Raw genomic sequence first — 25,943 nt, 5'->3', positions numbered from 1 at the left:
CTTTTTCAAAGTCTATACATGATTGTCCTTTTCTAAATCCATTCTCTACTTCTGAAATAAAGTTTTAAGAATATTTTATTAGTTTGTTGTTTAAAAAATTCTGCTATATATTTTGTAACAGGAATTTAGTATATTTATACTAAATCCCTGTCCACCCTGACAGGGTGGACAGGGGGTACACAGCGTGAGAAAGGTGGATGCTCCAAGAGAAGGTGAGAGCATGTGTAGACAGGAAAGGAATGGGATGACCTGGGATCAAGAGGAAACAGTTGGAATTGAAAAGGGTTCTAAAATGAATAAGCAGAAAGGGAAATGGCCCCAGTTGAGCATGGAGAGATCACATCGAGTGCGTGGTATCAGTGACGTGAAGCTAGCTGTAGATCCAGAAATGAGCTGTTGTGTTTGTATACAAATGCTAGAAGTATGAGAAACAAGGCAGATGAAATGGTTGCACTAATTGCATCTGTTCACCCAAAGATTGTTGGATTAAGTGAGACATGGTGGGAAGAGGACGACATCTTGGCAGGAATAGAGATGGAAGAGTATGATGGGTTTTGTGAGGATAGCAGGGGTAAAAAGGGAGGGGGGGAGTGCTATTGATGATAGAGAAAGAGTTATGTCCGAACAAAGTAGAGATGCAAGAGGGAAATAGCGCCAGTGGTTTTGAGGCAGTATGGTGTGAGATAGAGGTGAATGAAATCAAATACTTGATTGGATGTTGTTATAGACCAGGTAATGTGGATGGTGGTGATAATGAAATGTATAATCAAATTAGCTAAGCAAAGTTAAGAAAAGAAAAGGGTGATCGTTATGGGCAATTTTAATTATGACAATATAGACTGGAATGATGAGATAGCAAGTAGAAGTAAAGAAAACGAGTTTCTTGAGTTTTTGAGGGATAACTACCTCAGACAGTATGTAACAGAGGGCACGTGAGGATTGAGGGTCTTGGATTTGGTCTTCTCATTAGAGGATGTAATTATAAATGAGGTGTCAAATCATCCACCAATCGGTGAGAGTGACCATGAGGTAATTACCTGGGTGGTTGCCAGCAGTGTGAGGACCTCTATGAGAAAAGAGTATATGTGGAACTACAAGGTGGGGGGGGGTGATTATGAAAAGCTCATGAGACAGCTTGTGGGTGTAGCATGGAATGAGGAGTTAGCTGAAAAAGAGATCGATGCAGCTTGGGGGATTTTCAAAAACTATCTAGTAGATGCAATGTCTCAATGTATTCCAAGGGTGAGAAGGTTAAATAAGGTAGGTGTGAGATGGATGAATAAAGAAATTAAGCATACGATACAGAGAAAAAGGTATTATGGAGGCAGCATAAGAGAAGTGGAAATAAGCAATTCCATGAGGTCTACAAAGACCAGGCAAGGAGGGTGACTTTGTTGGTGAGGGTAGCTAAAGAGAGGTATGAACAGCAGTTAGCTAATGAAGCCAAAAATAATCCTAAGAAGTTCTTTCGATATATAGCCAGCAAAAGAAAGAATGATTATGGAAGGATGACATTGATTGGAGAAAGTGGTATAAAGACAGCTGTTGCGGAATGTGTGGTGGAGATACTTAATGAGCAGTTCATAAAGGTCTTTCAATCTTGTGAATGTGACTTCATGGAGAGATCGAGAGAATTGATGATAGGGAAGGAGAGACTGACTGTAAGTGAGCAAGAGATGTATGGGGAGTTGAACAAACTAGATGTTAAGAGTTTATTTTTCACTTGGTTAGACTATAATAAGTTAATAATATGAAGATACTTTCAGGTGCAAACTTTGTTTGCTCACACTTGGATAAAGGATTAAACTAAACGTATTATAGTCTAACCAAGTGAAAAATAAACTCTCAACATCTTTCTCTGAATCCGGAGTAATTTAATAATAAGGTTGCACACCCTTTGGCAACTCCTATAGGTTAGGATGACCTCTCATTGCTTCTGCCTTTGTATCTCCATTACTGGGCCTGGCTCCCACTGACGAGACCTCAATAAAGGTCGAAACCAGTATGGGTAGTGGCCCTTGCCTTAATGCATAGCATTACACATATCCGCAAGGAGATGTGCTTTGCATTATGGGAGCTACTGAGATAGGAGTGATGAGAACTTTCTCCACCTTTGCAATGAGTAGCCTGGTGTTGCACTACCTTACCCCAGTCCTGAAGATACTTTCAGGTGCAAACTTTGTTTGCTCACACTTGGATAAAGGATTAAACTAAACTTATTATAAACTAGATGTTAATAAGGCTGTGAAACTTGATAATATATCACCACGTATTCTGAAGGAATTTGCCAGGGAATTGACACCTGCCTTGACATATTTTTTTAATACAAGTCTTGCACTCGGTCAAATTCCTAAGGAGGTCAAGATTGTGCCACTTCATAAAGGAGGTGATTGAATTCAAGCATCAAACTATAGGCCTATATGTGTATCAGGTGTTGTGGTTAAGTTGATGGAGAAGCTTGTGAGAACTTGATCCAGAATTGGGTTGACAACAATGTTATTATCTTTGATGGACAGCATGGATTTGCTAAAGGGAGGTCATGTTTTAGTAATCTACTTACTACAATAAAGTGACTGCTTCCTTGGACAGAGGAGAAGGATACACAGTAATATACTTGGATTTAGCAAAGGCTTTTGATAGAGTACCTCATGATAAGTTGACAGTCAAACTAGAGTAGATGGGGTTGGATATTAGATTAGTGCATTGGATTGGAGACTGGCTATCTGATAGGTATCAACAAGTTGTGTATTGGGAGCGATATCCATGAAAAGCAAGTCACGAGTGGAATGTCTCAGGGGTCTGTTTTAGGGCCATTACTGTTTGACTTGTATATTAATGATATTGGTGAAGCTTTGGATGGAGATATTCAGTTGTTTGCAGATGATGCAAAGTTAGGACGAACCATGAAGAGTAGAGAAGATGTTGTGACCTTACAAGAAGACTTGAATAAATTGAGTGATTGGGCACGGAAATGGGGATGTGAGTTCAATGTTGCAAAATGTAAGGTTTTAAAATTTGGAAAACAATGATGGGATGCAGAATTTATGCTTGGTTAGGATATATTGTTGGAGGTGGAGGAAATAAGAGATCTGGGGGTGATAGTGGATAAGGATCTGAAATTTAGGGGAAACATAGCCAAAATTGTGAAGACAACACAAAGGCTTCTGGGAATGATGCAGAGGACACTGACTTGTAGAAGTAGGAAGATTCTTGTTTCGTTCTATAAAGCTTTGATTAGGCCACACATGGACTATTGTGCTCAGATTTGGTCAACTGGTTTTCAGAAGGATGAAGCGATGTTGAAAAGGGTCCAAAGGCGACTGACTAAGGTAGTTTCTGACCTCTGGAATGTCGAATATGAGGAAAGATTGGGAAGATATAATTTGCAGTCTGGTGGACAGGAGGAAGAGGGGAGATATGATAGAGACCTACAGATTGGTAAGGGGTTAAAGATACCAAGCAATTTTAAACCTGGTTTTACTCCATTTTTTTCCAAGTAAGCAAACAGACAAAATGTCAAGTTTGCGCCTGCAATTTATGCAGGACTAGCTGATCCCACAGGTAGTGCAAGACCAAGGCAACTCGTAGTAGAAGTGGAGCAAGCTCTGATCACTAATCTTAATATTTACCCTTAATGCTAAAACACATCTCCAAGAAGGGGATGTATGATGTTTTGTATTAAAGGCAAGAGGCCACTATCCAGACCGGTTTTCTACCTTTATTGAGGTCTCATCAGTGGGGAGCCAGGCTAGAAATACCAAGATTTAGTAATGCAGAGCTTGTAAGTATTTTACCAAAACGAGTTACCATAAGGTGTTATAACCTTATTAAATAAAAATCTCAGGAGGAGATATAGATGTAGAAAAAAATGGAGTAAAACCAGGTTTAAAATTGCTTGGTATCTTTAACATAACTATACCCAAGTTAAAAATACTTTCGACATCTATATCTCCTCCTGAGATTTTTATTTAATAAGGTTATAACACCTTATGGTAACTCGTTTTGGTAAAATACTTACAAGCTCTGCATTACTAAATCTTGGTATTTCTAGCCTGGCTCCCCACTGATAAGACCTCAATAAAGGTCGAAACCGGTCTGGGTAGTGGCCCCTTGCCTTTAATACAAAACATCATACATCCCCTTCTTGGAGATGTGTTTTGGCATTAAGGGTAAATATTAAGATTAGTGATCAGAGCTTGCTCCACTTCTACCACGAGTTGCCTTGGTCTTACACTACCTGTGGGATCAGCTAGTCTTGCATAAATTGCAGGCGCAAACTTGACATTTTTGTCTGTTTGCTTACTTGGAAAAAAATGGAGTAAAACCAGGTTTAAAATTGCTTGGTATCTTTATCATAACTATACCCAAGTTAAAAATACTTTCTACATTGGTAAGGGGTTGTTATAGGATTCATTGCCGGAGAAGTTCTACAGAAAATAGTGGGAGATCAGGGGAGAACCAGAAGTCATCCCTGGAAACTGTATAAAGAGGGTGTGAGTAGGGGAGCGAGAGGCAGTTTTTTTTCGTGCAGAGTTGTAAATGATTGGAATGCCTTGCGTGAGAGTGTGATGTCTGCAAGGAGTTTGAGTGTGTTTAAGACACGGCATGATGAGCTGTGTGAGTGTGATAAAAGGACCTCCCAGATGAGTCTTTGACTCCATGAGGTCTTGGGGTAATAATAATATACCTCTATCATTTTTAGGGTCTTCTCTACTACCTTTTTTAAAGATAGGGATCACAATTACTTTTTTTTTCCCCTATTCTATTGGTTGGTTACTAGTTGAATAGATTTTATTTAAAAATAATAGGAGTCTTTCTTTGAACCTTATTTCTGCATATTTATATAATTCTGTTATATAGTTATCTTTAGTAAGTTTGAAATTTTGACATCAGTGTCAACTTCTTTTGTATATGATACTGCACACCCATGATATTTGAAGCGGTTAATTTGTTCTAAAATTTTATTTTCAACCATGATTTTACTTTTGACTGGATATGATCCTTTAAATGCTATGATTTTTGTTTTGTCTGTTGATATTTGCATTCCAAATTTTTTAGCAGTTATGGCTAAAGGAGTATATTGATCTTTGGAGTTCATCTTCAATTCTTGCTATCTGGTCATCGGCAAACAAAAGGGTATCAAGTTTAGTTCCACAGACATTAAATAAGAGTCTTTCTTTTAAGGTTACACGGTGATCAGCATTCATATTTATGAATTTAGGGACACAAAACACGTGTTGAAATGATTATTTTACTTATTATTAATAAAATAACACTTGACGTTTCAACCCCTGTATTGAGGTCATCATCAGAAAGATACATGTGTATAGGAAACCAAGTTACATGCTCTTGCACTCTATAAAGGTAAATTAAATCTATGCTGTTAATTAATCTTTTTCTTAGCCTGACCTCTAGTGATAAAAATATATATATAATAAAAATAAATAAAATAAAAACTACAATAAACTCTGCTAAAGTCCTCCTGTACTAAGATTCTTCTGGATTTGCACAGTGCAGATTGTTATACTATGATTTTCTTCTGGACTTGTACAGTTCAAATTGCTATTGAATATTGGGGGGGGGGGAGTGTAAATCTGTGCAAATCCAGAAGAATTTTAGTACAGGAGGACTTTAGCAAAGTTTATTGTAGTTTTTATTTATTTTATTTTATTTATTTATTTATTTTTAAATTAATTAATTTTTTTTTCTTTAATCACTAGAGGTCAGGCTAAGAAAAATATTAATTAACACCATAGATTTGATTTACCTTTATAGAGTGCAAGAGCATGTTGCTTGGTTTCCTATACACATGTATCTTTCTGATGATGACCTCAATACAGTGGTCAAAATGCCAAGTGTTATTTTATTAATAATAAGTAAAATAATCATTTCAACATTTGTGTTTTGTGTCCCTAAATTCGTAAATATGAATTAAATAAGAGTGGTGACATTGGGCACCCTTGACAAATCCCTCTGTTTGTTGATTTCCATTCTGTAACTTTTTCCTTGATTCTTACAGCCTATTTGTTTTGATGCATGTTAGTTATAGCATCAAGCAGATGATTTGAAATGTTTGGATTCTTGAGTATGATCCACAGTTCATTTCTTAAGACTGTCAAAGACTATCTGGTAATCAACTGAAGTGCTATGTGTGTGTTTCTATGTTAAATTCATAATGTTTTTCATAAGATTTTTAATGTAAAACCTGGGTCAGTGCATGATTGTCCTTCTTAGAAGCCATGTTGTTCTTCACGAAGTTTGTCTTCTACGTATGATTTAAGTTTCAAAGTCAATATTCATACTTATAACCATAACGAGTATTTAGGAGATTTATTCCTCTGTAGTTTTCACAGTTGCACTTATTGCCTTTTTTATATATTGGAATAATAATTGCCTTGTTCCAGGTTTCTGGAATTTTTCCTTTCCTGGGATATTGCTTTATTTTATATAATATAGGCCTAGAGTGGCCCTACCAGTCCAATTGTATGGAAGTCAAATCTGAACAATAAAATAAAGACAAAGATTAATAACAGCTGAAATGAAGTCTATGAGAAAAACTGCAAAGTATAATCTATTCGATCACAAAAGAAATGAAGAAATTATGAAAGAATTAAACCAGGCCACTCTAGGCCTATATTAAAAAACGGTTGCACCTTACCTCAGTCCTGAAAATATCTTCAGGACTGAGGTAAGGTGGTACATCCCTTGAAAACCTGTAGCAAAGATGGACCAAGCTCTCATCACTCCTTGTCTCAGTATCTCCCACAATGCAAAGTACATCTCCTTGCGGACATGTATACTGCTATGCATTAAGGGAAGGGCCACTACCCAGACCGGTTTCGATCTTTATTGAGGTCTCATCAGTGGGAGGCAGACCCAGAGTGGTGATACCAGGGCAGAAGCAATGGAGAGGTCATATTTACTTATACGAGTTGTCAACCAATGTGCCACCTTATTATTAAATTACTCTGGATTTAGAGAAAGATGTTGGAAATTTATTTTGCACTTGGTTAGACTACAATAAATTTAGTTTAATCCTTTATGAGTTGCTAATGGATGTACCACCTTACCTCAGTCCTGAAGATATTTTCAGGTGCAAATTTTTTTTTTTGCTTAAACTTGGATAAAGGATTAAACTAAATTTATTGTAGTCTAACCAAGTGCAAAATAAACTTCCAATAAAGGTATCTGGAAAAAACAGATCGCAGCCTCATGTGCCATGGGGCATGAAGAGGATATCTATAATGCCAGCTTGGTTGACTGAGTGGTTAGCGTATCTACTCTCCAGCCAAAAGGCTGCTGGTTCAAATCCTGCCGGGAGTATCAGTGGTTAAATTCAGTCGGGGTCCACTCCCAGAACATTTTTATACACCGGGTCCACAACATTTTTCTGTTTTGTGACTTTTTTCCCTTTATGGTAATTATGTCTACATTATTGTGTTATTATTCAACAATTGTTTACAGTTTTGAATGTATATGTAAAGTCAATATCAAGAGTCGCCTGATTACGAACACATAATGAAAGGAACGGGGAGGCTGGGAGCTTCCTGTAATCCTTATCTTGCAGCATAGTGTAGTGGAATTTTGACAGACTCGTAACGATATTTTGTCTTTTCTGGTTGGCAATACTGTCAGCAGCAGTCAGTAACCAACAATAGAACATCAGATTAGCATTGTTTATCAGAGCTCGTGATTGTGAGAAGCACAAAGAAAATCGTGTAATATTCTTGTGTTTATGTAGCGCTACTATTTCTACTATGGATAAGTACATTGGTACCTTCTTTAAACAGAAAAATAGCTCGGATGATAATGATAATACAAAATGAGTTTGTAATGACAGTTTGTGTGTAGCTTCTGAAGAGAAAGAAGTCTGTAATGAATCTGCAGAAACACAGGATTCCCATCAGCTGCAGTGTAATAATATTAATACGTTGAACAAAAGGAAAGATCTATATTTGTATTTAATGTTTCTAGTGGTGTGGAAGAGCAGGCCTGATTGCTTTAACTCCTCCAGAATAAATAAATAATTAAAATTGAAAAAATGTTGCGACAACAATCTAGCAATGGCCTCACATTTATGATCCTTACTTTAAGGGTTCCAGAGCTTATCGTTTAAAATTTAACCACTGCGCCCACACTGCGTTTCTGATTGTCTGTGAAAATACTAGTGGTGGTGGGCAGTAGATGGCATTGGTTTAGATGATACAGTTTGCTGTAGTTGGTGGATTGAGTGGTGGAGATGGAGAGTTTAGAGTGCCCTCCCTCGATGAGTCTTTGGACTCTCTGGAGGTGTCATGTAATAATAATAATAATGATAAAGAACTTTTGTGTAGACAATTAAAGCTACAATGGAAACCAATGCTGTTTAATTGCTGTAATTCTAGAAAAATTGTACTTTAAGATGCCCTTGAAAATATTCATGGATCATGTTATAAAGTGACATAACATGATATGAGAACAGTTTAGAAATACCTTTTGCCACACTGTGAAAATGATGCTTTTGGCTTCCCCAGGCAAGAGGAATTGGTGGCGCATATAGCATCAGCCTAGCCAAAAATTATTGGGATCACACTGAGACGTGGTTGACAGAAGAGGATATAATAACAGGAATAGAAGTCGCTGGGTACAACATTTGTCGGCAGGATAGGAGGGGAAAGCGTGGTGGTGGGTACTGCTTATGATAAGTGACGACCTATGTCCTCTAAGAGGCTTTGGAAGGTGGTGAGACAAATGATTTTGAGAGCATATGGTGTGAGGTAGAGGTGGGCAAGACAGGATATTTAGTGGGGTGTTGCTACAGACCCAGGAGCACAGAGGATGGGGACCAGGAGATGTTTAGACAGTTAAGTTTGGCAAGTGCAAGAAGAATGATTGTTATGGGAGATTTTAACTACAGTAGTATAAATTCCATTCCCCTATTGCATGTAGCAATAGGGGAATGGAATTTCTAGAATTATTGAATGACAAATGTCTTAGGCAACATGTAACAGAGGGAACAAGAGGTTCAAGAGTTTTGGATTTGGTTTTAGCATCATAAGAGTTGATAATAACTGAGATGACATCTCTCCCACCAGTTGGAGAGAGTGACCATATGGTTTTGACTTGGAAGATGAATAGACATGCAGGAGTATCAAGGAGACTGGAACTTATGTGGAATTATAAAGCAGGTGATTATAATAGTCTTAGACGTCTACTTCGGGAAGTTTCATGGATGGAGGAATTGTAATGCCGGGATATCATTAGTGCATGGGAAATTGTGAAAGAATATTTGTTAGCAACAATGGTAAGTTGTATATCACGAGTGAAGAAGAGGACACAATTTGGAGTAAAGTGGATGACAAATAATATTAAACAGGAATTGCATGCGAAAAAGAGGCTATGGAAGAGATATAAGGAGACAGGTGAAGAGAAGATGCATGAAGAATATAAGACACAGGCCAGAAGAATGACTAGTGTGGTAAGGAAAGCGAAACTGGAATATGAGAGGAGATTGGCCCTAAGATCCAAAGAAAATCCTAGGGAATTTTTTAGCTATGTGGCCAGTAGGAGGAGAAATGACTGTGGAAGAATGATATTGTGGGATAAAAATAGGAACACTTTATTGGAATATTTCATCCTAGAGGAGTCAGTTTTAATGCTAGAGGGATAGGGCAGGTTCGAGGTTTAGAGGTACAGGAGGAGAGTGTGTTTCAGATACTGAGTACTCTGGATGTCGGTAAAGCTTTGGGACTGGATGGTATTTTCACCACGAGTTTTGAGAGAATGTGCTAGGGAACTGACAGTGCCTTTAACCTGGCTTTTCAGTGAAAGTCTGGCTGTGGGAAAGGTGCCCAGGGAATAATGGAAGGTAAGATAGTGCCATTAAATAAGGGTGGTAACAGACTGGAAGTGTGTAATTATAGTCCTGTTTGTGTGTCATCAGTAGTTGTTAAGATCTTGGAGAAAGTAGTGCGGGACTGTATACAGCATTGGGCAGATGAGGGTAATGTTATCTGTGAGAGTCAACATGGATTTGTGAAAGGACGCTCTTGTTTTAGCAATATGCTAGCCTTTTATAATAAAGTTACAAGAGCATTAGATGAGGGAATATACTTTCATTTTCTTAGACTTAGCAAAGGCATTTGACAGGGTGCCACATGATAAGCTGATATTTAAGTTGTAGCACATGGGTTTAAATGTCGGGTTAGTCAAATGGATTCAGGATTGGCTGTCTGATAGGTATCAGAGAGTTGTGTATGGTGGAGCACTTTCAAGGAAGCAGAGGATTACAAGTGGGGTCCCACAGGGCTCAGTACTAGGACCTATATTGTTTAACCGTGGATTGCAAGGGGATATTCAGTTGTTTGTGGATGATGCAAAGCTGGGAAGGATTATTAGTAATAGTATACATGTGGTAGCCCTGCAAGAGGATTTGAATAAGCTAGATAGATGGGCAATGAATGGGGGTGTCAGTTTAATGCAGCAAAATGTAAGGTCTTGAGGTTTGGGAAACATCGATGCGATGCTGCATACTCTATGGGAGCAGTTATACTGGAGGAAGTAGGGGAGACGAGATATGGGGTTGATGATTGATAGAAACCTGAAATTTAGGGGACATGTTGCAAAGGTGGTGAAGGTAACAGAGGATTGCTGGAATTATGAGAAGGACACTGACCTGCAGAGATAAAAGGGTTATCATTCCTTTGAAAAGTCTGATCAGACCCCACTTAGAATATTGTTCTCAGATTTGGTCCCCAGGATTTGATGGGCATAAATTAACTGTGGAAAGGGTACAAAGACAGATGACAAAGATGGTTTCAGGACTGTACAATTTTGGTTATGAGGATCGGCTGAGGGAATGTGGACGACTGCAGAGTTTGGTGGATAGAAGAAGGAGAGGTGATATGATTGATACTTTTAAACTGTTGAGAAGTGGTTACAGGGTTGACACTGGGGAGTTCTTTCGCTTGGTTGAACAGCGGGAAGGAGTGATGACAAGAGGCCATCCCTGGAAGTTATGAAAGGAAACTGTGAGCAAGAGGGTGAGGAGTGGTTTCTTTGATGAAGGATGGTTGAACTGTGGCATGCATTGCCTGATGGAGTGGTGAAAGTGAGAACGGTCAATGAGTTTAAGGAGTGGTATGATGGACTTTGTGTTTCTTAGGGGGGGGACCTCCCCTTGATGAGTCTCGACAGACTTTATGTTCTTAGGAAGGACCTCCCACGAGAGTCTTTTGACTCCATGGAGGCCTGAATAATAATAATAGTAATTATTATTATACAGTAAACTTCATGCAGTCAAGTTTCCATCCTTTCAGTTATCTATAGTAAGATGGATACTTCAAATTTATATGTTTCTGAGTTTAAGTATCACTATTTTTATTGTGTTACATCTCTTTATAGTATGCCTAATCTATAGTTACCTGGGGGGGGGGGGATTCTATGCTCTGAAAATGAAGTATTGAGGTTTTGACTATTTTTTGTTGTAGTTTCTTCGCATTTCAGCTCCACAGAGCACAAGTCTGGTCTAATGATGATTTTTTACCAGATGTACAATTTTGTTCTATATATAATGGAAGTTTAGATGCTAAGAAACATTACTATAGTAAAATATGCCCTGTTTCTTGTTAGAATTCTGTCTTGATTTTTGTCATTTGTTATGCAGCTGAGATATTTGGATTGGGAGACGTGTTTGAAAAACACATACCACTTATTAAGAAAATCAAATCACTGTTTCTCTGTCATTTATGACTGTTAACAATTCAGTTTTGTTTTGGTTGCAGCAGCGTTAATGTTCAATGTGAACCCTATGTTCAGTGATTACCTGGATATAAAACTGATCATATTTGTTATTATTGTGTGCGACTCCATTGAATCCAAATTCATTGCAAGAGGCCCACACTAACTGTTTATATACAATACCTATCACACGTCCTTAACACATTCACCAAAGTACTCACAACAGACATTGGCAGCCCATTTCACTAGTTCACCACTCTCCAAGTGAAAAATTGGGCTAGATGTCCTTACCCACCATAACCTTTCCCAATTTCTACGGATTGACCCTCTCCTCTTGTTCTGCTGTTGCTCTCCACCACTCCTTCATCCCCAGGAAGCCCAGATGTTGCTGTATCAAAGCCTTATAAACAGGAATGGTAACTTTGTTATCACTGCTTGTTTGTTTGTTCCTCAGCAACCAACTAATCCTATGCACTATCAGACACTTAAAAATATTTAAGTTTTAACTGTTTTGTTCATATCAGAATGCATGAATTTAAAAAAAAAATTTTTTTTAATTTTTTATTATTATTATTATCCAGACCTCCATGGAGTCAAAAGATTCATCGTGGGAGGTCGTTTTTAGGAAACACAAAGTTTATCATACCATTCCTTGAACTCACTGACTGTTCCCACTCCAACCACTCTCTCAGGAAATGCATTCCAAGGTTCAACCACCCTCCATGCAATGAAACCACTCTTCCTGCCCCCTCTTGCACACAACCTCCTTTTGTAACTTCCATGGATCCCCCCCTTGTCATCGCTCCTTCCCGCTGTTCCACCAAGTCAAAGAACTCTCCAATGTCTCCCTGTAACTGCCTTTCAACAGTTTAAAAGTCTTAATTATATCACCTCTCCTTCTTCTATCCACCAAACTCTGCAGTCCACAGTCAATTTATCCCCTTCAAATCCTGGGGAACCAAATCTGAGAACAATAGTCTAAGTGTGGTCTGATCAGGATCTTATACAACGGAATGATAACTCTTTTATCTCTGCAGGTCAGCATCCTTCTCAGTATTGCAGCAATCCTCTGAGTTACCCTCACCACCTTTGCAATATGCTCCCTGAATTTCAGTTTTCTATCAATCATCACTCCCAGATCTCTTGTCTCCCCTACCTCCTCCAGTACAGCTCCTCCAAACGGAGTATGCATCCTCCCATCAATGGATCCCAAACCTCAAGACTTCACTTTTTGCTGTATTGAACCGATATCCCCATTCATTTGCCCAGCTGTCTAGTTTATTCAAATCCTCTTGCAGGGCTGCCACATCTGCACTATTACTGATGACCCTTCCAAGCTTCACATCAATCACAAACAACTGAATGTCCCCTTGCAATCCATTGACAATATCATTGATATAAAGGTTAAACAATACAGGTCCCAGTACTGAACCCTGTGGAACCCCCACTTGTAACCTTCTGCTTCCTTGATATTGCCCTACCATACACAACTCTCTGATCCCTATCAGTCAGCCAATCCTGAATCCATTTGACTAACCCGACATTTAAACCCATGTGCTGCAACTTAAATATCAGTTTATCATGTGGCACCCTATCATATGCCTTTCCAAAATCCAAAAAAATGGCAGTATATGGCTTTCCCTCATTAATTGCTCTTGTCACTTGATTATAAAAGGCAGTCATATTACTAAAGCAAGAGCACCCCTTAACAAATCCATGTGGATTCTCACAGATAACATTACCCTCATCTGCCCAACGCTGTATATAGTCCCTCATTAATTTCTCCAAGACCTTAACAACTACTGATGACACACAAACAGGCCTATAATTAGACACTTCCAGTCTGCTACCACCCTTATGCATCGGCACTATCTTACCTTCCTGCTTTAACTTAACATGTGTGCATATGTATAGCAATAGCTGATTGTGGATTACCGAAGGTCAATGTGAACAATTTTGTGCAGTGTAATTGCAAATATTTGTTGGGAAATTAGAGCGGTTTTGGAAGAAAGACAAGGACACTGAAAGAATATGTTAAAGGATCTTTTGTAAATAGATGAGCATGTAGTATTGAGCTTCCTAGCTGTACTGAAGCATGGAAGCAAAAAGAAAGTGCTGAGAGTGTGTGAAGATAAGCAACCTTCATGTACTCTTGGCTATGTGACAAAGCAATTTAAAAAAAGGGTAATAGTAAAATGAAAGATAGGAAGTACAAGAAAGGTAATATGAAAGTCGTGTCTTATGCAATTGAAATGATGCAAGAAATTTCAGTTTCAACAAGTGCTTCACATGATGAAACGTGTGAAGCACTTTCAAGTGCTTCGCATGTTTACGTGAAGTGCTTCACATACCCACGAATCACATATACTTCGAGTATCATGAACAGAAACAGGCTGAACTCGTAGAAAGTACTGTCACCTATGTACATCAGGTTCACCTGCACAACGTCCTACACAAAAAACTCCTCATTGAAAGACTGTATGAGGAAAGTAGTATTGCTTAACACAGCACATTCATAATTTTTTTATTTTAATAAATATCATTAGGGCTGCTGGTAACATGCATATTAACGGCACTCTCTATGATTGTGAGATGTGAATAACTGTCAAAGATTCTGCGACATGAATATTGTCTTTCGAAAGAGCATGTTATAGAAAGATTCTACGAATTGGATGGGCGCAAATGGTAATAAATGAAAAACTGCATGTTATTATTATTATTATGATGATGATGATTCGGGACTTCATGGAGTCACACGACTCATTGTCGGAGGCCCATCCTAGAAAACACAGTCTATCCTACCACTCCTTGAATTCGTTGACCATTTGTGCTCTCACCACTCTATCAGGTAATTCCACAGTTCAACCACCCTCCATGCAAAGAAACCACTCCTTGCCTTCTTGCTCACAGCTTCCTTTCATAACTTCCAGGAATAGACTCTTGTCCTCTCTACTTTCCTCCTGTTCCACCAAGTGAAAGAACTCCCCAGTGTCAACCCTGTAACTACCTCTCAACAGTTTAAAAGTCTCAATCATATCACCTCTAGTTTTCTATCTACCAACACTCTACAGTGCACATTCTCTCAGCCTGTCTTCATAAATAACATTGTACAGTCCTGATACCATCTTTGTTATCCATCTCTACACTCTTTCCACAGTTAATTTATCCCCTTCAAATCTTGGGGGTATTAATTGGGTACAATTAAAAATGTACGTAGAATATTAACAAAATTAAAAAAGGTATAGCATAAAACAAAAATTTAACTAAGTTTATTTTTAAGAAAGTTTTCTATAAAATAAAAATAATTATACAGAAAAACAGAAATTTTTTCAAATAAACTTAGATATTCTAAACTTACAGTTGAGAGAACTGACACACTTTAATGTCCTAAACCGATTAATTATTTATGACTTGTTGTGACTCTTTTAACAAACCCATGCAAAAAAGGTTGGAAAAAAATACCATTATCAAATCCTTTTAATCTTCATAGTCATCTGAATCGGTGTCCAAATCGCCATCACTTTCACTTAAACTGATCACCAAAGATTCACATAATTCTTCGATAATTCAATCTCTGTCCCAATACATATTTTCCAATGAGGCGACATGAAAGCAATATTTTTCCCAGTTTTGAACTGTAATACTTTCAATCGCCTGTTCTGAAAACTTAAAAAGTTTCGACATGTCAATATCTCCAGTTACGTTGCGATGGCAAATGAAACTTCACTTCTGCCCAAACATACTCAATAGCATTATCGCAATGATATGGTGGTAGCCTCAAAGCTAGAAATCCATGCTCTTTCAGCATCATGTCGAATTTGAATAGTTTAGTTGTGGGCAAGTTTCTTTTGACCAAATTAAGCAATTCAATTTTTCGCTTATCTGGGGAATGAGAAATGTTATTTGCAGAGAGCCAATCCATAAGAACTTGCTTCTTATTAGACCAATTTGGAACTTTGTTTGATCGAATAGAGTGATATAAAGTGTTATCAATTATAACAACAGCATTTTTAGGAAGGTTTGGAATCAGTTTTTCTTCTGCCCACTTTTCAAAGATCGTAGCATTCATTTGCCTATGGTAATTGGCTTTGTATAGTAAGTTTGAATTCGGTAAAAAACCCATTTCTCCACCCGCACACAAAATTATGTGCCACGAGGCATTTCCAGTTTGTAGCACTCCAAACATAAGTTAAATTACTCTCAATCCAAGTTTCATCTGGATACACAATCAGTTTTTCTCCTCCCTGAAACATCTTATTGCTCTCAAATATTGCATTCTAGATAAAACTAATAAAACTAATAATGTCACTCTGCTCCATGATAAGTTTCCTTTCTGGGACTTTTTAAAACAAAATCCGATTTCATGAAGTATTTTCCTTAAAGTTTCTCTTTTCCAAGGAAAATTAATTTTTTCTTTAAGCACAGGAATCAATTTCGGAACAGTTGGCACTCTTTTCTCGACCACGTAAAATTCGTGAATAGTTCTTCTTATAACGTCTACATCAAAATCATTCAAAGCTACGGTTTCGATGGTTTTCTTTACTCTGGCGCTTTTTTTTAGGAGATTTAAATTTTTGCTTACCTTCACCTTTTGATTCCCTACGAATTCTTTTAACAGTCAACCCCGATATGCCCGCAATTGCACTTGCATGTTTTATGACTTGAGAAAGGGGAACAAGGAGATGATTCTTTTTCACAGAATGTCAGCACATTATTCAATATTCTTTTGCAAGAGTACTGAAATGTTTAACAACAGAACTTGTTGACTGTACTGAATCCATCATACAAATTAATAATAAAAAAAAATGCAAAAAAGCGACCACAAAAATCAAGCTAGTACTAGAGTACAGCGACAAACAAGAAAGCACGTGATTTCGCATGTTAGCAACCAATTTGTACATCTTTCATTTCTTTCTCCCCTTCAGCATGAATCGACTATTCTTGGCAAAATGCCAAGGAGAGATCTACAAACGGTGGGCGAACTATATCCTGTCAAATACCTTTGTAAAATGGGGAAAAAAAAAAAAAAAAAAGGCATAATATGCCTTTTCCTCAACCACTCTTGTCACTTTAATATAAAAGGCAATCATATTGCTTAAAATTAAAAAATTTTTAAATATAATACAAACAATTGAGAAACAGAAAAGCAAAGCAAAAGAGGTCATAATTCTGGTAGGCACCAATGATTTCACTAGTGATAAATTTCGTAGGACAAAAAGGTTGCTGGAAGAAGCAAGAGTGAAGAGTGAGAAAGTAAAAATCAAATTACGAAGAAGAGCTATGCTGGCAAATGATTCCATGCATAGGCTGTGTGAAGGAATGGATACAAGTTTTTGGATGTATAGAGTGAGTTTGTGGGAAGATTGGATTTGCATAAGAGGGATGGCCTATTCTTGAATGTATTCGGTCATCAGGAATCTTGAAAAATTATTAATTGATATAAGACTTAAAACAGAGGTGAAACTGAATTCTGATGGGAGGAATCATGAAAAACTGTGTGTAAGAGCGACAATGTTAAGCAACTGTGTTATTGATAGGAATGGTTATTATTATGGAAATGATTATAAAGAGAAAACGATTCTGTATTCGTCCAATTCAGACCTATCAAGCATATATAACGATTTTGCATAAGTAAGGAACTGGATAAGAACAGAGATCTGTAAGTTGTTGAACTGTCATGCAGGCCACAAACAAGTGTATGCAAAACAGCATATAGGCCATTTGTCTGTACATGAATGTAGGAGTATCAGAAACAAAGGAGTAGAGTTTGTTGCCTTGGTTAATATACTGGGACTTCATGTTGTAGGGATTAGAGACTTGGCTATCAGAAGCAGACGTACTAAATGGTATCGAGTGCAAGAGTACATTATTTTTAGGAAGGATGAACAGAAGAGGTGGGGGAATGTTGCTAATGATATCAAATGTCTTGAGTCCAGTCAGATTTGAAACCTATGACTGCAATTCTAATTACAATTTTTCATGTGGAAGTGAGTTTGAAGACTTGCACTTAGACTCCACCTCACACCATTTGGTGTGAGGTGGAGTCTAACAAGATTAAATACACAATGGAGTGATGTTACAGGCATGGTGGATTGGTTGCTAGTGATGAAGAAATGCATCAACAAATAAATATGATGGGTGCGAGAAGAGTAATCATAATGGGGGACTTTAATTATCCAAACATTGATTGGGTAGCTATGAAATTGCATGAGAAGAATGAAACTGAATTTATTGAGCTGTTGCAAGACAACTTCCTCAAGCAGTATGTGACAGAAGGAATTCATGGTCAGAGTGTTAGATCTGATTATAGTGTCAGAGGAGGTTTCAGTTAAAGACCTAACTTTTCTGTCTTTGGTTGGTGACAGTGATCATGCAGTGCTCACTCGGGAAGCAGCTAAGTTTATGAATGTTTCATTCAGAAAAGGTTACATGCTGAACTACAAAGCAGGAAATTATATTTGGCTGAGGGGTATGCTGGGTTCTGCACCATGGTATCAGTTATTTGATGAGAAGGATATCGACAGTGCTTGGAAAGTGTTTAAAAAATACTTAAATGATGCGATATCAGAATGTGTCCCTAGATTCAAAGAATAAATAGAGTACGAGGGAAATGGATGTGTAATCTAATTAAGAAAGAGATATATAAGAAAAAGATCATGTAGAAGGAATTTTGTGTGCATTAGAATGATGCAGCAGGCCAGAAGAATCACCAGTGTTGTAAGGAAAGCTAAGTCCAAGTATGAAAAGAAACTGGCTCTGCAGGTTAAAGACAACCCAACAGAATTCTATCATTATGCTGCAAGAAAAAGAAAGAATGAATTTGAAAGAATAACTCTACTGAATGCAGACAGTATGCAGGGTGACTGATGCAATAGTGATCGTTCAACTAATGAGTAGCCATTTTGCTAAAAGCCATCAATCTGGTGTATGTAACATCAAGTCCACTGCTACCTCTTCACTGAATGAAAAAACTCAGGTGTATGAAGAGGAGGTATTAGAGCTATTGCACAGACTGAATAACAATTCAGCAATAGGGACTGATGGGATACAGTTCAGCTGAACACTTTTAGCACATGTGCTAAAAGAGTATTCAGCTGAACTGGCTACTCCTTTGACCAGGCTACATGTTTCAGAACAGGGAAGATTCTGCAGGAATGGAAAGAATGTATTGCAATCCTATTGCACAAGAGTGGTGCAAAGACTGAAATATCCAGCTATCAACAAATCAGTATTTCAGGAGTGGTGGTGAAGATTTTGGAAAAATTGGTTAGGGCTCACATTCAGAAATGGATTGACAGAGAATCTCTACTTTGCTATGAACAGCATGGATTTACTAAAAGAAAGTTGTGTTTAATCAAGTTGCTCCATCACATTCCATAATAATGTTAACAGTGAGTAAGAAAAGGGGAATGGATTCATGATGATGCTTTTGGAATTTGTTAAGGCTTGTAACAGGATATAGCATGGAAGACTGTTGCATAAAATGGAGAATATGGGATTGGATTATGAACTATTGGCATGCATAAGTTGTCTGACAGTTATCAAAAAGTTGTATTTGGGGAAGGGGGATTAATCTGCAACATTTAAGGTAACCAGTGGTGTACTACAAGGATCATTGGTTGGTCCACTGTCATTCAATCTGTGTATTAATGATATTGGGAAGGATTTGACAAGCAACATACAACTGTTTGCTGTTGATTCAAAGATATATAGGGTAATCAGGAGTGCTTCTGATATGCAGCACTTGCAGAATGATTTGAATAGGCTGGAACTGTGGGCATGTGAAAAGGAATACCATTCCAACGTTAATAAATATAAGGTCATGTGCTTTGTGATTATACATCCAATGTCATATTATATGTGGGATTATGCTTGAAGAGCCTGATGAGGGTAGGGATCTTGGATGTTTAGTAGACAGGAAGTTGAAGTTCAAGGGTTGTATAGCAAAAATTGTAAATACAACTCCAAGAATAATTACACTGCTGAAATGAACCATGACATATAAAGATAAGGAAATCATTTTGCCTCTTTACGTGGCCTTGATATGACCTCACTTGAACTATTGTGTGCAGATCTGGTCTCCTGGTTTCCGTGATGATTCTGATACAGTGGAGAGAGAGTGCAGAGGATGGTGTCAAAAATGATATCAGGATTGTGGAATACTAATTATGAAGATTGAGAACTTGTAGGTTGCAGACATTAGGAAACAGGAGAAAGAGGGTGATAATATTGAGACTTACAAATTTCTGAAAAGGTTATATTATACAGAATTTCAGTAGATGAAATTTTTTTATTTTTTGGAGGGTTGAGAAAGGATGTGCTGGCATCCATGGAAGTTAAGAATGAATGCTGTCAAGAAGGGAGTTAGGGCTAGATTTTTCTTTCATAGAGTGGTGCCTGATTGGAATGGATTGCCATTGGATGTTGTGTGTGCAAGTAGCATGAATGAATTCAAGAACAGGTATGACAGGTGGCACAAATAGTATGGCCTCCCTATGAGTTCTTAACTCCCTGGAGGTCTCTCTCTTTATGATGATGATAATATTAATAAAACAAGAGCAAATTTTAACAAATCTTAAACACCAAATCCATGTTGGCTCTCGCAGATAAAATTACCCTAATCTGCCCAACACTGTAAATGGTCCCTCACTAATTTCTCCAAGATCTTAACAACTACTGATGAAATACAAACTGGTTCTAAAGTTTGATGCTTCCAGTCTGCTACCTCCCTTATGCACAATGGCACTAACTTATCTCTTTGCACTCCTTGGGTACTTTTCCCATAGCCAGCCTTTCATCGAAAAGCCAGATCAAGGGAGCTGTCAATTCTTTAGCATATTCTATCAAAACCCATGGCAAAATTCCATCCAGTTTCACTGCTTTATTGACATCCAGAGTACTCAGTATTTGAAACACACTATCCTCTTGCACTTCTAAACTCAAATCTACCCTATCCCTCTAGTATTAAAACCTACTTCTCCAGGATGAACATAATGGAGTTGAACAACTCCATTATGTCCTTTGCACGAGTCACTGTATTCCTATTTTTATCTAACAACGTCATTCTTCCATAATCGTTTCTCCTGCTACTGGCCACATAGTGAAAAAATTCCTTAGGATTTTCTTTGCATCTCAGGGCCAATATATTCTTATATTCCAGTTTTGCCTTCCTTGCCATACTAGTCATTCTCCTGGCCTGAGTCTTATATTCTTCATGCATCAGCGCTCCACCCTTCTCCTTATATCTTCCATAACCTCTTTTTTAATTGCAGTTCCTGTTTGATATTGTTTGTCATCCACTTTGCACCAAATTATGTTCTCTTCTTCACTCGCATACAGCTTGCTATTGCTGCTAATAAATATTCCTTCATAAGTTTCCAATCAATAATGATATCTTGCCCTTCCAATTCCTCCCTCCATAGAACTGCCTCAAGTTGATATCTGAGACTGTTATAATCGCCTGTCTTATAATTCCACATACATCCCTTTCTCTGCATGATCATGCATAGAATGATGAATAGTCATCACTCCTGCATGATGAATAGTCATGCAGGAGTATCATATACTCCTGCATGACTATTCATCTTCCACATCAAAATCACATGGTACTCTCTCCAACTGGGGGCAAAGATGCCGTCTCAGTTGTAATCAGCTCTTCTGATGTTATGACCAAATCTAAACCTCTTGAACCTCATGTTCCTTCTACTACTTGTTGCTTAAGACATTGATCTCTCAAGAATTCTAGAAATTCCATTCCTTTATTACTACATGCAGTTTCTTCTTCCCAATTTATACTGCTGTAGTTAAAATCTCCCATAACAATCATTCTTCTTGCACTGACCATGCTCAACTGCTTAAACATCTCCTGTTTTCACTCTCTATGCTCCTTGACTTGGATGTGAGAAATGTGAGAAACGGACAGAAATGTGAGAAACACCTGCATTCAAATGCAAGCTGTCTCTCACATTTCTGTCCTCAAATTCCCTCTAAGCATCCATATATTCCAAGCCTCTCTTTCAACACTTTCTGGTTGTTATACTATTCATTATTGATGCTCTTCTCTCTACAGCTCTACGTTATCAATGCAGGGATGTTGCTACACACACACAATCTTCCTTCTCTCAGTCTTTTACTGTGCAATCTCTTGCCACCCTATTCACGCTGCCTCTCAAGTCATTCGTGCCCACCCTCACAATCATCTCATCCACCCTTTCACCTCGCTTAATTGCCAGAGCCACACTTTCTATCATTCCTCCAGGCAAACACCCCTCGAGCATCCTATCTTGCACACCATGGATCATCGAGTCTCCATGCATCACACCTCATACCACTCTGTTTCTTCCTTGCTCACTTTCATCTCTCTCCCTCTCTCCCCTATAACACTTTCTTTCCTTCTTTATTCCCTTAATAACCTGTTGTACTGTCATCTCTCCATCCCCGATTGCCTTTCTCTCATTCCCACTCTTTTACTAGTTCTCCTATTTTCTCCTCTTCTGTCATTCCCATAACTCTCTCTCTCTCACTCACTCCTACTTTGATTCACTTTGCATTCATCTTTTAAAGTCACTTAATGTCTTCTTTTGTGCTTCTCAACTCATTCCCGAGACATTCATTTCCTCTTTCAGCACCTCTCTCTCTCTCTCTCTCTCTGCAAGCTACCAACTCATCCTTCCAATTAATACTATCTTTGAAAACTTCACAATGATTCAAACTTACCATACTCCCTTCTTTTATTTTTCTTTTACATTCTGCTCATTATCCTCACCCTAGATCACGCTACTCGTCTCTCTCAGTTGGTATTCTCTCATTTCTGATGTAATGCTGCTTAGGTCTGTTATACTAATGTTATATAGCAAAGCATACATAGAAAGAGTATAGCAATATAGAAAATATTTAAAAAAAAACTGTAAAGAGAATCTATTGTAGAAAATAATTCAGAAGAAATTAAAACTTTTTAGACATATCTGCAGAATATATAATAGGCAAGATGAAAACCTTGATGCTTGGTACAATGGACAGTATAAATAGAAAAGAATGGCTAAGGCAAAAGTGAGTGGATGATGTGAAAGAGTGGGTGGAAAGAATTTTATCTATCCCACACACAAAAAAACCTACAGCACATCAGTGACATGTATGAGGTGCGGTTTTCATGATTTGAGTCATCTGGCAGTGGACAGAGAGAAATGGCAAGGAATGGAACCTTCCTTGCCATGGACCCATTGCCTGTGAAACAGGCACTGGTGCCATGTGCAGTGATGATAATGATTGTTAAGCCTTCTGTTATGTATGCTTGCAGTATCTACTTCATGTCTTTCAAATCATAATGAAATGCCTATGTTATAGTCAATTCTCACTATAGAAAACATGACTATAGTGTACATGCTGACCATAACAAACTACTGAAAAGTTCAGGCCAAAGTCTCCATAGCATATATACTATAGAGAAAATTATCATTTCCATTATAACAAGGTATTTCTTTGTTCTTATGGTAACTGTATTTTAAGCAAAATTCTGTAATTATTTTGACATAAGTAATTTCTGTTTATCATTCTGATGTATTCCATCAGCTCTCAATAAAAACACACAGGATCCATAAGCCATTGAGATTTCAACAGTTGAATTTCAACTTGAAAATCCAACAGTTTTAATCTTTAATATTCATTTACCTAATGCAGCATATTTTTTTCCAGTTATAATTTGTTTATTTATTTTATAAAAACAGATTTGCTGCGTGGTATATTAAACTTGTGTTTTATTTATGATAGTGCATAGTTTTACAGCAACGACTACAGCTTTCAGAACAAAAAAGGATATCTTTAGATCAAGAGCTGAATGTTGCCATAAAATCTATTTCACAATTACAAGTAAGTTCTAAATTTCTTAAAACTAACTTATTTGCATATTAAAATTCCCTGAAAATTCAGAAGTTTTATATTTTTTGATTTTATGGAGAAGGCTTAACACAATAATAGTGCAGTAAAACTACCCACGTCTTTACATAAAGCTACAAACTGAAAATTTTTTAGCCTACAGTTTTCTTCCTATCTAAGTAATCTACCGATCAGTATAATGTATGGAATTTCCACAAAAAACATTAAAAAGATGAAATTGCTGCAATTTATACTCACTGGCAGAGAATTTTTGTCAAGTATTTTTGCTCATTTTAATAATAATTTTTTTATGTTCTACTCTGAATTATATTACTTTCTGTGTTATCTACATAGGCTGTTCAATAAGTAATAAGACTATATTTATACAGAAAACAGATTACCTTTAATCGTCATCATTTACATGGTCTTTTTTCGAAGTAACTACTGTGAGACGCGATGCATTTGTCCCAACGTTACGTCCACTTCTTAAACACATGTGAGAGTCCGTTTTCTGAGAGTTCTTTCAAAACCGCCTCCGCAGCTTTTACACATGCTTTGTTGCTTTCGAAATGGCGGCCTCTTAGTCATTTCTTGAGCTGAGGAAACAGCCAGAAATCTCACGGTGCAAGATCAGGACTGTATGGAGGGTGTGGTAGGATATCTGTGTTGTTCTTCTGCAAAATGTCCACTACACAACCAGCAATATGTGGCCTTGCATTATCGTGGTGCAATAAGAAGCCATTCTTCAGCAATGGACGCTTCCTTTTGACGTGCTTGATGATAATCGCTGCTGTGTTGATCATTGTCTCTGTGATGGACGTTGAAGATCTTCCACATTTTGCCTTCCTTCCTTAAAAGTTTTATGCCAGCAAAAAACACTTGCCCTCGACTTTGCTTCATCGTGGAAAGCTTCGCGTATCATGTTAAAAGTGTCCGATGCTGATTTTTGCAAATGCACACAAAATTTAATCGCATAACGCTGTTCCAAGGACGCTTCCATTTCGAAGATTGGTCGTACCTTGTAGGCGTGCCGATGAGCACTTGCGTTTATTCACGTGATACTCTGGCACATCAGCCGATATACGCCATCTATCAGCCTCGTTTGTTAATACATACAGCAGCATTTCTTTATTCCACAGAAATTAATATTGTGATGAGTGGTTTCGCCACAGTAAAATTAGTCTTATTACTTATTGAACTGCCCATGTATTACAAGTACAATCAATTTTCTGGCACCTTAGTTCTAGAGCCTTGCTGGATTAGCCATTTTGCCAGACCAATGGAGATCACATAATAATTCATTACCACACTGCCTCCCATATTAAATGTGAATTGAGTGATTCAGTGAAATACATGTATACTACACACAACACAGTATAAAGTTTAATATGTTTATAATATGTACAATACTGAGATTGTTGAGCTAATCACAAAGGTTTGATAGTTGAGGACTGTTGCGATTACTGTTTCATAGCTTATTGATTCATTATGAATCTGTTATTTTGCAGGAGGAAACATCTGTGGTACTTATAAAAGCCACAGAAATCAGATGTATGCTTATTGCTCTTACACACATTCTTCTTGGCTATGTTTTTAAATGTTCATCCAAGAAAAGTTGTTGAATGTACTTTACTCTTTTCTTGTGTAATTTTTCATACATCAAATGAAAATTCATTAGCTCATATTCTTTCATGAGGGAGTTGTTGCACTAGTCCTTTGAGTCATCTGTCAGCTCAATTAACTTATCAATAGTAAGTTTACATCTGTTTCATTTTCGTCACTTTCATTATTTTTATCAGGATTCAGAGATTCAAAACAATATAATTTCATTGTCAGTATTTTTTTTTCATGTTGACCCCACACATGAAAGGTCAAGACCTACAACACTGTAGTGCCATGTGTGGGCAAGTGATTAAGGAAAAAATGTAGCCAGTTGATATGTTTTAAAGAATGGGATGCTGTCCTCAGTGGGAAAAACAGTATAGAGAGATTGTTCCAAAGAATAGAGGTGGATGGAATAAAGGAAGCTGATAAGAAGTTAGTTTGGTATGTTCAAAGCTAGACAATGTATGTGTGTTGTCCAATGGCTGCTCTAGTTTTTCTATGGCTCTAAGAAAGTGGAGGAATGGTAGCAGCCAATTCAGAGGAACAGTGTCCATGAAAGTACCTATAGAACAAGCACAGCACACTGAAACAGAGTGCCCTATGATAAAGTAACACTGAAAGGAGTCAATTAGGGAAGGGTCATTTATTAAGCAGATATACCTCTTCTGAATATCATTAAGCATTCTTAGAAAGATCTTGGGTACTCCACCCTAAATGTGGGAACAGTACTCCAAAGTTGGACATCTCTG

The 25,943-nt window shown here is 37.6% G+C and overlaps 1 protein-coding gene across 1 annotated transcript in view; it reads left to right on the top strand.

The window, feature by feature from the left end:
- The window catches only part of LOC150097388 (protein phosphatase 1 regulatory subunit 21-like), a 505,584-nt gene that overhangs the window by 455,456 nt on the left and 24,185 nt on the right, over positions 1 to 25,943 (top strand). The window contains exon 20 of the mRNA XM_090407251.1: positions 23,485 to 23,583. Coding sequence (XP_090263377.1) covers positions 23,485 to 23,583 — 99 coding nt within the window. The remainder of the gene's footprint in view (positions 1 to 23,484; positions 23,584 to 25,943) is intronic.

Source organism: Typopeltis vanoorti, chromosome 17, assembly GCF_054136105.1.
Source record: "Typopeltis vanoorti isolate ZY-2024b chromosome 17, IOZ_Tvanoo_1.0, whole genome shotgun sequence".
NCBI lineage: Eukaryota > Metazoa > Arthropoda > Arachnida > Uropygi > Thelyphonidae > Typopeltis > Typopeltis vanoorti.
This window is presented reverse-complemented; position numbering and strand designations above follow the sequence as displayed.